General features: G+C 38.9%; 1 protein-coding gene across 2 annotated transcripts in view; it reads right to left on the minus strand.

Annotated features, from left to right (window-relative positions):
* Positions 1-15,624, minus strand: part of PIBF1 (progesterone immunomodulatory binding factor 1) — a gene marked incomplete at both ends in the record, with an annotated part of 126,385 nt that overhangs the window by 43,480 nt on the left and 67,281 nt on the right. For both annotated transcript variants that reach the window (XM_084277201.1, XM_084277200.1), the window contains 2 exons: positions 2,253-2,403; positions 5,619-5,784. In XM_084277201.1, the coding sequence (XP_084133327.1) occupies positions 2,253-2,403; positions 5,619-5,784 (317 nt within the window). The remainder of the gene's footprint in view (positions 1-2,252; positions 2,404-5,618; positions 5,785-15,624) is intronic.

Below are 15,624 nucleotides of genomic sequence, written 5' to 3' on the forward strand. Positions count from 1 at the left end.
TAATGACAGTTTTTTTTACACTACTTAGCACAAAAAGTGCCATTCTGAGGGTACAGATAGGTTCAACTTTTTTCTTAAAAAGACACTACCCAATGGAAGCAAGAAAAATAAGACAACTAGACCACAATAAAAATACTGCAAAGTGAAGATTTTACCCCGAAGAGGAAAAATAGACAAAAGGCCAAGGAAGTTTGCTCTTAATAGTTGTGTGGAAACCACTCAGATGGTGTAAGGTGTGGGTACATAAACTCTTGATAGTTTCCTGAATAGGCTGTTTCACATTATTTCAATATTAGTAATGTGAGGCATAATGATGAGGGAGTAACAGTCACAATTCAGCGATCTCTTTCATATGCACATTATCCAAAGGAATAACCCACAAAAACTTGTATGATTCTATGAAAAAAGCCACCTTACGTGCAAATATACAGTTTATTAAAAAGTCCAGATAAAACAACCCCCAACCAGCAGCCCCAATACTGTAGAAGAGCAGGGGCTTGATAACTCACAGAGAAGGAAAAAAATTACATGGTATTGAAATGTAAAGAAGGCACCACAGCACTGAAGAGTAAAATCTTATTCTCACTAAACTTGATAGAAAATTCTGCCTTACATACAATGCTTAAGCCTAAATTATAGTCTCTGAAAGACTGTAGTATTTCCAGAACACATTAAATTTGAAGAACAATTGTATTTCCTTACTTTCAACTATTTGTCTACCTTTAGTTTTTTGTGACACAGAGGCAAATACGTCTGTGTTCTCCTTCAAAGTGTTTTTAAAAAATAAATACTTTTTTTTCTCTGATTTTCACCTTGGTGCTGGAATTCAGTATTATAACTTTCAAAAGCAAATACCTCTAATAATAGAAAGAAAAAACCCCAGTTGGTTATTAAACAGAAAATACACTGAAATACTGAGCAATTAGTCCCTTTTTTCTCCATCAAATTCAGAAAATAAATTAATATCTTAACAGAACAATCCAAACCTTAATTTCTTTAGGTCATATTCTGTAGCACAGAATATAAATTGTCATTAAAATACATATTTAAGAATAAGTTGAGAATTATTTAGTTCTGTTAAAAACTTTACTGTCATCCCAAGATGCATAAGAAAATACAAGTCCGCCTAAACAAAATATAGAATTCTGAGCTCTAACTTCTACTTGGAAAAATAAAGGTAAGCTCAAAAATTCTGTATTAATACATAGGTACTCCTTGGGCAACTTACTTAAAAAAAAAACATGTGACTAAAATGTATAGCAAATATGCTTATGGTCAGACAGGAACCTTTGGGTAGTCATACCATTCTAACAACTACAACCTGAACTGTATAAAATTAATAAAGTCTGTACAGTCAAATTACTGAAGATACCCAGTCGTCACTTTATCCCAGTAATATATACATTACTCTACACTATTGTTTATAAATAAGGCTTATGCAATGATCTTTTACATTATTTATAATTTGTGACTATCTTTTTTGAAAAGCAAAGAAAAAAGGACAGGATGATACAAGAACTAAGTTTGAAATCTTAACAAATGTCCTACTCTGTTTAAACACAAGCTAAAAAGACTTCAAGATTAAAGGGTTTTATTTTCAAATAAGAAAATACTTGTTTTGTGGATTCATTTAGGCTGAGAATCAAATGAATAGAGACTTCACAGAAATTCTGCCGTGTTTGAGAACAGATAGTTATTTTTGGCCAACCAGAGACAAAAAAATTTCAAGAGTAATCAAGCCTGAATTTAATTCAGGGTTTACTACTTGGAACAGACTGATCTGCCACAAGCAACTAATTAATATCTAGTTATTATTAATTCAACACAAAGAAAAGCTTTTTTCCCCAAATTCATTCAAAAATTGACATTAATCACTGTACTGTGTTATGAAGCCTATAATTGTCTGTCAACAAAAAAAATTTCCTAGTACTCAAACTACACTTAAATAATGGGACACTCCTGAAAAAAAGTATCTAATTATAATAAATAAAGAAAAATGAGGGAAAAAGAAGCACAGATGAAATTTAATATCCATATGTCTATGTTCATGTTTATTTGATACATGTTTACAAATATCTTCAGAAGTCTGTCATGAATATTTTCTATCAAAATAATTACTGCATCTTCATGTCAGACATAAGGAGGGAGAATGACAGGCACTATAATACTTTCCAAGTGCCATGAAAAACAAGACATCATGTTATAATACCAGAAGCACCTACAGATAGAATATCATTTGTGACAGAACTTACTTTCTGCTGTCTGCAGTATTATCTCATCAAGCTCTTTTTCAAGTTTTTCATAAGTATCTAGCCTTGCTTGAAACTCAGAATTCTGTGTTTGAAGTTCAATAATGCGTGTCTCACTGGAAGACTGAAGACTGTAAAATTCCTTAGTAAGCACCTGTGAGAATGAATGATGGGGAAGATCAGGTATACAGCATTACAGCTAGTTATGAAAGAAGCAAAATATAATACATGTAAAATCCTTAGCTGTATGTTACTAAATATTTGATGTAACTTTTGCATGGGAAAGATTAAAATACTTTAAAAAGCAGTTGTTTTTTTCAACTGTATTATCTTGTATAGACTACACTCTCAGGTCATATCACTTAAGACATCTCCTAAGGCCTTAGTAATTCTTAGAAAATCTCTCTGAAAAAGCTACAAGGTTCTTGAAGGAATTAGGAAAAGCAAGGTAACAGCTGAAAAAATTAATACATAGCCTTCAAAACATTGTAAATGTATTTACTTTTGTTGCTTCAACTAAATTCAGATTTCAGTTATCAATTAAAAAAAAAGAAGATTCCTTTAAAACATGGCAAACAAGCAAATATAAAATTTTGCTATTTCAGATATAACAAATTCTTATTATTTACATATTTCTGAAATGTGACATGGCATTAACATTCAGGACTAATGTAAATACTTAATCCACTAAGGTTAAACAAAAAAGCACATATTCAAAAAGAAAAGTTACAAAGGCCCATACAAGAGCTAAAACTTGATACAGTGTTGAAAATAGAAAACATTGACAACATTGACAACATAAATATTATAAAACCAACCCAAATAAAAAAATCCTTAGTAAGTAAAGTAATAATCTACATGCTTTGCTGAAAAAAACCCCACCAAAACAGGTAAAGTAATAACCAAGTAGCACTGTAGCTAATTTTAGCACTAACTTCTCAAATAAAAATCCCAGACATTCAAGATGACAGTGGAATTGAGATCTTGAGATTCAGAAAAAATTGTACAGTGTATACAGCAATAGTACTAGATTTACTGTCAAAAACACTGAAGAATGCACGATGCTTAGAGAAACAAGACACTCAGGTATAAAAAGATTGGTCTAGTGTCACAGGAGGAAACATGTATAGGTTCAAATCTGGAAACACATGAACCATCTGTTTCCTGGTTTTAGCATGCACATTAACAGAAATCACTCGGTGCTGAAATACAAATAAAAACAAGAGTTGATTCATAAAGCAGATGTATCTGAGCCACAAGATAGCAGTGATTACACTATTAATTAAGATCAATATCCTCTAAGAAGGGTAAGAAAAAACCCTTAGTATGTACATTGGTATTATATATGAAAAAGGAAATTAAAAACTTAAGAATTCAGTCAAAAGGAACAAACGGGAAAGCTTCAGGAAGACATCAAAGCATCTAGCCTCTAAAGATAAAAGGAAGTGCCAAAAGTACTAGTAGAACCGAATGCCAAATATTCAAGATGTTATTCAGATCAAATATCCACAGAGAAAAAGGAAATACAACTCAAATTTAACTATCTTCTCAAAGTTTAGACGTCTGCGCAATTAAAAATCTGTTTAGCCACCTCAAAGTCTAGCAAAACTGGCACTCCCAGTGCTCATGACCACAACTAACCTCATCAGCCAGGATCTGAATGTCCCGATACAGACAAAACAAGATATTACATTTTATCTAAAACTCCCTGTTTCCCCTCTACCGTTCCTTTTCATAAACACACTAGCCATTTAGAGCTAGAAATGTGAAGACTTGAAGAACATAAAGGCTGAAAAATAAAGGCTGACATAGCTGGCACTTGGAAAAGGGGTTTTATTTTGTCCTGTCTATTGTGATGTTTGTTTTTGACATACACTGCCAATCTGATTTAAATCTCACAAATTGGACTCACTGATATGACTTTGAGATTAACTTTTGCATAGGTTAATATTATTTATTTTTTAAAATGTAGGCTCACTCTGCTGAATACTGGACACCTTTCCAATGCTAAAGCAGGTGAATAGGGTATAATACATTTTTGAAAGATAATAAATTCTAAGCATGTAGAAATAAAAAGGTCCAAGTCATTCAACATCATGTAAACAGGTGCATTGGGTGCAGGTGCCCAGGCGCTGGCAGAAGTGGGGGCTGTAGGGGCCTCTGTCAGGAGAGGCCTGGGCTGCCCCAAGCTGGACACAGCCTGTTCCAGCAGCTCCAGCCCACCCACCACAGGGCACAGCTGAGCCCTGGCTGAGGTAAGGGTGCCTCTGGAAAAACATATTTTAGAAAAGGAAAAACGCTGCAGAGCAGAGAGGGGAATGAGGGGAAAAATTTAAGAGAACGACTCAGCAGACACTAAGGAGAGGGGGAGGGGAGGGGTGGCACTCCAGGTGCCAGAGCAGAGATTCTCCTGCAGCCCCTGGAGAAGACCATGGTGAGGCAGGCTGTCGCCCTGCACCCATGAATCACCATGTCAGAGCAAATATCCATGCTGCAGCCCATGGAGGATCTACACTAGAGCAGGGTAAAAGCATGAGGAGCTGTTACAGACTGACCTCAACCTCAACCCCCATTCCCCATCTCTCCCTGTGCTGCTTGGGGAGGGATAGGAGTTAGAAATGAAGGAGGTAAATTAAACCCAGAAGAGAAAGGGGTGAAAAATGATGTTTTAGTTTTTGTTTCACCATGCAAATCTATTTCAGTCAGAAAGAAGTGAAATATTTTCCCCAGGTCAAGTCTGGTTTGCCCATGATGGTAGCTGGTAAACGATCTCCCTATCTTAATATCAACCCACAAGCTTTTCTAGCTTATTTACCCTCCCTGTCCTCTTGAGAAGGGGACTGAGAGAGTGGCTGGGCAGCCATCTGACATCCAGCCAAGGTCAACCCCCCATAATAGGAATAGCAATGTTAGGTCTGTTCAGTGCTGTACTCACCATGCTGTCTTTGACTTCTTCAGCTGTAAAAGATATTCCCTAATTGTGTATCATTACTATGTATTTTTATTATGCAGTAATCCTAGTAAAAACTCTAGGTTTTAATAATGATGCTGAATTCGCCATAACTTCTGGTATAACTGCCTTCTTTCCCCAATAACACAGACTAACATAAACAGCTTTGTGATACAAGCATATATACACTTCCCATGAATGAGGACATCTCTCCATAAGAGATTGTTTTACCTTCTTCCTCTCTTCTACGTCTTGTTTTCGATTCAACTGGTCAAACTTAATAAGCTTTGTCATTAGATCTTGCTTGAGCAGAATTTTGTGGAGATACTAATTCAGATGTGTATGTTCTTTGCTACTTTTCCCCCCAAGCTCTTCTGTTTTAAGTAATGCCCTGTAAAGGGTCTCTTCATATAACATACCTCCAGCTTTCTCTGGTATTTCTCACATTCCATTTGGCACTGTGAAAGATTCTTAGCTGTTTCTTGTTGCATGAGTTGAACATGTTCACTTTCAAAGGACTTTAACTTACTTTGGTGAAGAAGTTCAGCTACTTTGCTTTCTGTGCCAAGCTGCATTTGCCTATACCTAAAACGAAAAAAAAAAAAAAGAAAAAAGGAAAGTGTTGGTGATTCCACAACAAACAGAATACCTGCTAGTCCTGTTCATTACAGGTATATATTTCAGAAAATAACACATTTTTAAAGAGTTTAGTATTAGTGTGGTTGTTGATGCAACTATCGTAACTTGTATTTGAAACTTCAATACTGTAGTAACAAAACACAGTACATGGAAAACTCAGCCCATGGCTTTTCTGAGTATGTGGTTCATGCACAAATGACCATGATCTTACTGTATATGTAATTTTAAAAAAAAGTTACATCAATGTGAGTCTTTTTCTTGGTACACAAACGCATGCACTTAAGTCTTTTCATGGAAGAGATACTAAGGAGTTGTCTTCTGTCTTCACCATGTCTTACACACAATATGGAGCAGTGGTATTCGGTATCAGTGGTAACATTGGTGCATCCCTTAAGATAGCCCTGTGGGGTATCAGAGATTACACTGCTTTTTCCCATACCCAAATACAGGAAGAAATGTCAGACCACAGTGGTGTATAATTTCCAGTCATTCAGAAGCACCCAAAGAGCAGAAATTAATTATATTTTTGAGAATATCACTATAAGGTAGTTACAGGTGACAGATAAATAGTATTCCACTTAGAAATGGACCTTATTCATTCTACTCATTATACTTGACAGGCAATTTCAAAAAAGGAATAAAAAGGTTTGCTGATAGAATACTAAATTACTGGACTGTAGAAAATGAGTGTGATGTGAGGAACAGTAGAAAACCTTATATATTTTAGGATTAAATAACATGACAATCAAGGGAGATACATGCAAACCAAATCACCATTTGTAAAAATAATCCTAATAATACACATAAAATTGTGACCTCCTAGCTGACAGTTTTCATTCTTGAGCGAGATCTTGGGGTTATTCTAGTACATCCATGGGAACTTTGGCTCAGTTTCAAATGGTCAAAATCAACATTTTGGAAACTACTGTGAAAGCAATGGAGAAAATACAGGTATCACCACATCACTTTACAACTCCATGCTGCTGCCTGCATGCTGAATATTGCTGTTCTAGTACAAGGAATACTGCTCCTGACGAGGAATTTAACAGAACTGGTAAAGCATCAAAGAAGGGTAGTAAGGATTACCTCTGACCACCACCATCAGGAACCTATACAGTTGCACTGTGTGGAAGAAATTACTTAAGCAAGCTGCGACTCTACAGCTTGGAAAAGACATGGTGTAAACTGAAGGAAGAACCAGTGACATCACGAGTGTCAAGGAGAAAGAGAATAGGAATCAACTGTATTTTCCAATAGGTGAATGAAAAGGCATCTAATAAAGCTAGCAGATGCAGAGTGACAGCAAATTGAAGTTGTTCTTCACACGTAAAAGCTGTGAAATTCCTTACCACAGGATGCTGTATTTGCTAAAAAACACTTACTCAAGAGGGTACTCAACAAACCCACAGCAGAGAAATACTCTGACAACTATTAAGTGCAAAACAGTGCTTCTCACAAAGAAGTCACTGAACAACAAATTGTTAGAATGCCAGATAAACCTTTACTCTAACCCAGCGTGACTGCTATGTTAGCTGTCATTTGTCAAATAGCAGTTGTAACACAATTCCATCCTATTTAGCACCTGATCTTTAGGTGGGATTGAGAGTGTTTAACAAAAACAAGGGGATTACTTCAAATATTTTCCCTGAGGATTTCTGATGTAGGAATGTTTCTAAAGCACAAAGAGGAAGTAATTTTCACTGGAATTAACTTGAACAGAACAAACAGGTGTCATTATGACCCCCTTTATAATCACTCTGTAGGCATCCCCGTATGAGTAAACAGTCCAACGCATGACTGAGGTTGTTCCCACGCAGGCTGCATAAGCAGAGATTGGAAGTTCTGCCTACTGAGCTCATGAAAAGGTCGCTCCTTTTAAAACAATTTTCTTTTTCAATAGTATGACATTTGTTCGCAAACAGTTACTGCTCTCAAACTGCTAAATGCCAATTACCTACCTGGTTATCAACTACTGCTGTCAATTTTGCTTGAGGATGCTTTTCAGGTGCTGATAACTTTTAAGTACTTCATCACTGCTCCCTAACTGTGCGTTCCTGTTTTCATTTTACCACAGAAAGAGTTTCTGCACACTGACATTCTCCACACTTTGTGTATGCCTGGCTGGAGATGGGACACTAAATCTGTCCTGCTACACACACTGTTTACAATACTGGGAAGACTGTTTTGTTCCCAAAGGAGTAAGTCTTCATAAAGAGTAAATTTTCATCCAGCCAACTGATGTGCAATGCAACATATACATGAAATTAATCTACAAGTCATATTTTTTGACCTTCAGCAATGAATTCGTATCTTCTGCTTTTGCAGAGAATAAACTGTGATGCCTCCCTGCACACAGCAGACCTTGAATTAATCTGAGGTTCAACAACCTCAGTATAGAGCTTACACACTGGAAACATGCATTAACATAGGCTATGCATACCTCTCTGCAATTCCTCTCTACTTTGCAGACAACACCAGAGTTCTCTGATGATTTTGTATGTCTGCTCAATCAGCTGGGTGCCTCCAGTTCATGCTTATCAACTCAATCATAGAATCAGTATGGTTAGAAGGGAACTTTAGAGGTCATCTAGTCCACCCCTTCTGCTGTAAGTAGGGACATCTTCACTAGATCAGGTCACTCAGAGCCCCATCAAGCCTGACCTTGAGGCCTGACCTGGCCTCTCCAGGGATGGGGCCTCCACTACCTCTCTGGGCAACCTGTTCCACTGATCTACCACCCTCAGACTGAAGAACTTTCTCCTAATATCCAACCTAAATCTTCCCTTTTCTAGTTAAAACCATTACCCCTCATCCTACTGCTACATGGCCTCATGAACAGTTCTTCCCCAGCTTTCTAATAGGCACCTTTCAGGTACTGGAAGGCTGCTATAAGGTCCCCCCGGAGGCCTTCTCTTCTCCAAGCTGGACAAGCCCAACTCTCTCAGCTTGTCTTCATAGGAGAGGTGCTCCAGCCCTTTGATTATTTTTGTGGCCCTATGAAGAGTACTCATGAAGAGCAACTTCAGAAAAAAAAAAGTACTTTGTTTTGGAAATTTGAATCTGGTTTGTACTGGTAAGGTTATTGAAGGGTCAGTTTTCTGTTGACCTTAGTACACTGCTGAGCACACCAGTAACTTCTCCACTGTAAAACCAAGCAGAGTTTCTTTGTGATACTTGCTTTTACTTGGCCAGATAGCATCTCTGGTTTCTTGACTACTATTTCAGGACAAGTGTGTGTGTGTGCATGTGTGTATGGAGTCATGTAACACAATGTCAAAATACATTCCTTAATCGCCCTAGATGGTCTCTAGGGGGGGAAAAAAAACCCACAAAAAACAAAACCACCCTATGCTATTATGGAAAAACAGTGGAATGTGGGTGTGCAGGATTTTTCTTCATCAAGAAATTTTAGCAAACTTGATAGAGTGAAAGAGTATTTTTTTCTCACAGAAGAATGAGGATTGGGAATGAAAGGGAAATTACAGATTGAGCTAACAACAAAAATAAAATCAACCCAAAACACATTCCCCCTGCTATTTTTGAGTAGAGCAGTAGAGGGAATACTCAAGGAGGGATGCAAACTCTGGTTTGTAAGAATAGCTTTAAGATTTTTCAATCAGAGGAGTCTGTTTTTGCAAACAGTGGATAATCACAGAATTATAGAATGCTTTTGGTTGGAAGGGACCTCACAGGTCATCTAGTTCCAATGCCCCTGGCTATGGGCAGGGACACTCTCCACTACACCAGGTTGTCCAAAGCCCCATCCAACCTGGCTTTGAACACTGCCAGGGGAGTGTCCACAGCTTCTCTGGACAACTTGTGCCAGTGCATCACCACCCTCATAGTAAAAAATTTCTTCCTAACATCTAATCCAAACCTGCCCTCTTTCAGCTTGAAGCCATTGCCCTTTGTTCTACCACTACACTCCCTGGTGAATAGTCCCTCTCTCCCTTTCCTGTAGGTCCCCTTTAAATATTGGTAGGCTGCAATTAGGTCTCCCCAGAGCCTTCTCTTCTCCAGGCCGAACAAGCCCAACTCCCTCAGCCTGTCTTCACAGGAGAGGTGCTCCAGCCCCCTGATCATCTTCGTGGTCCTTCTCTGGACTCGATCCAACAGCTCTATGTCCTTCCTGTACTGGGGACCCCAGAGCTGGACACAGTACTTCAGGTGGGGGTCTCACAAGAACAGAGCAGAGGGGCAGAATCACATCCCTCGACCTGCTGGCCACGCTGTATAATGATATAATAATGTTTCAAAACCTGCATTCAAAGCATAAACTGGAAGATTTCATAATAAAATCACGTAGTCTGTATACTGAAGAAATTACGGCATCCAATTGCTTTTTGAATAGAGGAACCACAAAGGACATCTAACCTAATGCTGATATTCAAGGATTTCTACCAAACAAGTGTGTAAAGTGAGATTCACATAACATTTACAACTTCTTACACGCATCCCGTAAGTAATAAGAGAGCAACCCTAATTTGGTTTTACCTAACATAAATAGAATCTTTTTTACCATTGTCTCTCACTGACAAAAACTGAGATGCACAGCAGTACTCCTCAAAAGTGAAACTGAACAATTACATATATTACAAGACAATAAACTTGTACAATTAAGCATTCAGAAGGAGAAAATCTTAGTATTAAGCTTGTAAATAGGAAAGAATGCCAAGCTAGTAAATACAAAAACATCTTCCAAGGGAAGTCCATCTTAAATTATACAAAACGCCAACCCTTTATAATTTTGCAAACTTGATTATAACAACCTAAAGTTCTTTAGGATTTTAGACATTATTTTTTGAGTTTAAAAGTGAAAAAAAAAAACCAGTATGTTGTGAAACCATTCTGACTCCACAGATGGGTCAGTTCCAGCTCTAAGATCCTTAGAGCAATTACAATATACTCTCCTATTTGTACAAATGTCTGTGTTTTGGTTCAGTGCCAAGTTTGCAGAGAAACCTAAATGCTACAGGCATTTTCTCCCTAACCTGTCCTATTGCAAATCTCTGACTTCTGGCCCAAACATGTCCTCCAATGTTCTTGTTTTCCTCCCTCTCTGTTTCAACAACAGCCCACATTTCTCCTGATTTCCAATTCTATTTTCATTCTTTCTACTCAGTGAATCTGTTTTCCTTCTCACCTGTGTTCCCAGCCTATTCAGCTTCCATTCCTATCATACAGCCCTACTCTCCATCTGCTGGCTTTCTCTCTCTATACTCCTGCGTCATGCTGATACTTCAGCATCCTTCATCAACATCTACCAATACTTCTTTCAATGGGAGGTTCAAATCGCAGTTTAACTTCCTCACCATTTGCAGCCAAGTCTGGCTGTTAAGGCTTCCTCATTTCCAAAAAACCCAAAGCTAAGCATAAAAGTACAGAACTTAATTTTCCTTTTTCTTGGAGTCATGAAAGGAGTTATCAGCTGTCTAGACAGGCTTAAATTAAATTCAGTCATGTAACAGACTGCACATACACTGTCCATACATGTAGAAAACCATGAAACTCCAGTTCAAACATGGGCACTCAAAGGATCTTGTTCTGTCCGGTTCTCTTTTTGATCCTTGGTACTTAAAACTAGTTGTCTTGTTTTGGAGCGATCAAAAATTTCCCATGAATTGAGTTCGCACGCTACACACGAAGCAAGGGAAGGTGTAGGGACTCTGATCCTTAGTTTCAAATGCTTTCATTTGAAGCACTGAACATAAAAGTCTGATGCGTCATGTATCTCGCTGGTTTCATAAATGAAAAGCCTGCTTTAATACTTGATACAAAACTGACATTCTTCATTTAAGTGTATGTATTTTACAGAGATTGTTTCCCTGACTTTACAGGCATTTTCAGTCTTTTGTAACTTTTATTGCTTGACTAATGTCTATCAAATATGCTATTTTTAATGTGGACTGAAATAACAATGCACTTAGTAACAAATTTAAGTATTTCCAACAAAAGAAAGGAAGAAAAAAAGAGTCTATAAAGTACAGAATCACAGACTGGTTTGGATCTGAAGGGACCTCAAAGATCATCTAGTTCACCCCCCCACCTTAGGGAGGGACATCCTCCACTACACCAGGCTGCTCAAAACCCCATCCAACTTGGCCTTCAGCACTTCGAGGGAGGAGGCAACCATACCTGCTGTGGTCAGCCTGGACCAATGTCTCACCACCCTCACAGTGAACAATTTTTTTCCTAATATCTAATCTACATCTACCCTCCTTCAGTTTAAAGCCATTACCTCTTGTCCTATCACCACATCTCCTGAAAAACTATCATTACACTCCCTGTAAACAGTGCATCTCCACCTTCCCCACAGCCCCCTTCAGGTACTGCAAGGCTTCAGTAAGGCTTCCCTGGAGCTTTCTCTTCTCCACGTTGAACAACCTAACTCTTTCAGCCAGACTTCATAGTAGAGGTGCTCCAGCCCCCTGATCATCGTCATGGCCCTCCTCTGGACTCGCTCCAACAGCTCTACATCTTTCCTGTAATGGAGACCCCAGAGCTGGATGCAGTACTCCAGCTGGAGTCTCACCACAGCAGAGCAAAGGGTGAGAATCACCTCCCTTGATCTGTTGGTTATGCTGCCTCTGAGGCAGCCCAGGATGTGGTTGGCATCCTGGGATGTAAACCCCACTGCTGGAAGCCATGTTGCGGGCTCTGTGAAAACCCCCAAGTCCTTTTCCTCAGGGCTGCTCTCAATCCATTCTCCACTCAGTCTGTAGGTAAGGTTGGGATTGTCCTGACCCGTGTGCAGGACCTCGCTCTTGGCTTTGCAAAACTTCATGAGGTTTCTATGGGCTCGCGTTGCCAGCCTGTCAAGGTCCCTCTGAATGGCATCCCTTCCCTACACCTTGCTGACCGTGCCACACAGCTTGGTGTAGCTGGAGAACTTGCTGAGGATGTACTCGATCCCACTGTTGCCAAAAAAGATGTTAAACAGTGCTGGTCCCAGTACTGACCCCTGAGGAATGCTGACCATCACTGATCTCCACTTAGGCATTGAGCTGTTGAACAGAACTCTTTGAGTATGACTGTCCAGTCAATTCCCTACCCACAAAGTGGTTCATTTGTAAAATCCATGTGTCTCCAATTTAGAGGCAAGGATGTTGTGCGGGACAGTGTCAAATGCTCTGCACAAATCCAGGTAGATGATGTCCGTTGCTCTTCCCTTATCCACTGGTGCTGTAACCCCATCATAGAAGGCCACTATAAGGGCACAATTTGCCCTTACCAAAGCCATGCTGCCTGCCACTAATCACCTCTTTATCTTCCATGTGCTTGAGCAGAGTTTCCTGGAGGATCTGCTGCATGATGTTTATGTTTCCCCTTTTCCAGCTGGTGTGAAGTTCACCAGTGACACAGCTTCCAAAATATGATGGAGAGTGGCTTAGCCACTTCATCTGCCAGTCCTCCCAGGTCCTGCACATGCATCTCATCAGGTCCTTGTGCAGGAGCTGTACACATTCAGGTTCCTTAGATACTATCAAACCTGATCTTCCTCTACAGTGGGTACTTCGGTTTCCTGCATTATTCCAGCGATGGCACACGTTTTCCCTCATTCTCTTTTTATCACTGGCATAGCTATAGAAGCTTTTCTTGTCCTTGATGACCCTGGCCAGATTTAATTCTATCAGGGCTTCAGCTTTCCTAACCTGATCCCTGGCTGCTCTGGCAGTTTCTCTGTATTCCTCCCAGCCTATCTGCCCTTTCTCCCACCCTCTGTAGGCTCCCCTTTTGCATTTTGGTTGCTCCACAAGCTCCTTGTTCATCCATGTAGGCCTCTGGATATTTTTGCCTTACTTTTTGTTGGGAGACATCACTCCTGACCTTGAAGAAGGATTAAATAATGATTAAGCAGCAGATGAAATGTGCCAACTACAAATTGTTTAAACAATGAAAAACTTGTTTGCTAAAACAGTTTGAATTTAAAATTTGTTTTCCCCAAATAACATGCTGAGTGTTTTTTCAGCACAGTATTCCTGGTTTATATTGTTATTAAAAATAATCCAGAAATGTATTCCTAGTTTAGGTTTTTAATTTAAAGATCCAGAAATGTATCCCTGTTTCAGACTGTTGTTAAAAAAAATCCAGAAACATGTAGCTTAAATGCTAAAGGGTAAACATGATTTAACGTGCAAGTTCTTGCCAGATGTTACATTTGCTTCGTATCAAGTAATTAAACATACAGTACTTTTGCATGTGGTTTAGTAAAATCTGTTTGAGAGAGCAAGCTTAGAAGCTTTGTTTAAAGCTGCTTGCTTCAAAGCAGATTTTTGTGTTTTCCAGCATTCTAAGCATTTGTTATGTATTGGCCTCTGATCCTCATTCTGTCGGAACAACTTCCTTGGAGGCAACGCTTCCACATACGACTTTGCAGTATGTAGGAAGTGCTGGTTCCCAACATCCAGATTCAGTGAGATAAACAGCTGTTATACACTACTTGTTCTTTCAGGACAATTAAACCCCAAATTACCTGGAGTTCTTCAGTATGTAGAACCCACAAACTATTTCTGCCCTAACTAGACTAACGCTCAGCATGCACTAGACTGGACACTTTTCCCTGCAGTGTCTGATGAGCACATGCCTGCTTCCCAGGTTCTCTTGTGCCTTACACCAGAGAAAGAAAGAAAGAAAGAGGTAGCTGCTGCATAGATCTCCTCACTAACTTGCAACATGACTGTGAAAGAGCAAAGTTAAAGGTCCGGTTGTAGAATATACATATAAAAGACACATCTTGATGAATTACTCTAAAGGTGGCCACCGATCTTTGCATTTATTCCACTAGGTCAGCTACAGTGACCTAATAACCACAGTGAGTGTTCCATCTCTTTCAAGAACTGGGAGAATGAACAATATGAAAGATGAGTCTGCTTTAGATATATCTGCTCAATCATGCTGACTGGCAGGGACTGAAATTCATCTTTGTTTCCTTGTCCCTGGCCTATGCAATTCTGCTGCTTTCTTTTATTTCACTCTGACTCTGTGAAGCTTAAGGTTTGCTCCTGCACCAAGACCCAGCTTCGGCAGTAATGGTGGAGACTGCTTGAGCCCAGCCAGCCCAGCCTGTGCTTGCAAGTTATATTTCCAGTCATGAGAATTTCGTAATAAACCTTCACTAGGGAGTTTTCACTCAGTTCTCGAGGTCTGATGGAGGTTGAATCCAACACTCCACTTCCTGAAAATGCACACTTACTTCTGGCCTACTGTAAAAATGATGAGCAAGTCCTGTCATGCCTTTTTTAAAAAAACGAAACGGGATGTGGTTGCTACTCTTGTGTTAATTCCTTGCTGATGATGCATGCTTAGTTTGCTCAGAGTCACTTGCCTAGACTGTTATTACTTGGTTTAAGCAATCAACATCTTGACTGAGTTAACTGTTACTGTATTCAATGAAATAAGGACAAAATATATTCAAATAACCTAAGTTAACTTTATCAGTATAGACATATTAATAATAACAGCATCTTTAACAAAAGGAAAGGATCTGAAAAAACACTAAGTATGTGAGAAATAGGATATAATTCCACCATTTCCTCATCAATACCTGTTTTTTAGACACACAATAGGAGAACAGAGACACCCTGGTAACTTTTAGGAGTCTTAACAGCAGTTGCTTTTCTCTTTGCTTATACATCTTAGTCAAGATGTATATCCTTCTATTCTCATTTATGTTTCTGGAGATGATGAAAATTTATGAAATTTTATGAAAAAAAAATATGTCATTTATGAAAAACCACACAAACATGAAACACTGAACTCATCAATATACATGGTTGGTCGGAGAAT

This window comes from Gallinula chloropus, assembly GCF_964237585.1.
Source record: "Gallinula chloropus genome assembly, chromosome: 1".
Classification (NCBI taxonomy): Eukaryota; Metazoa; Chordata; class Aves; order Gruiformes; family Rallidae; genus Gallinula; species Gallinula chloropus.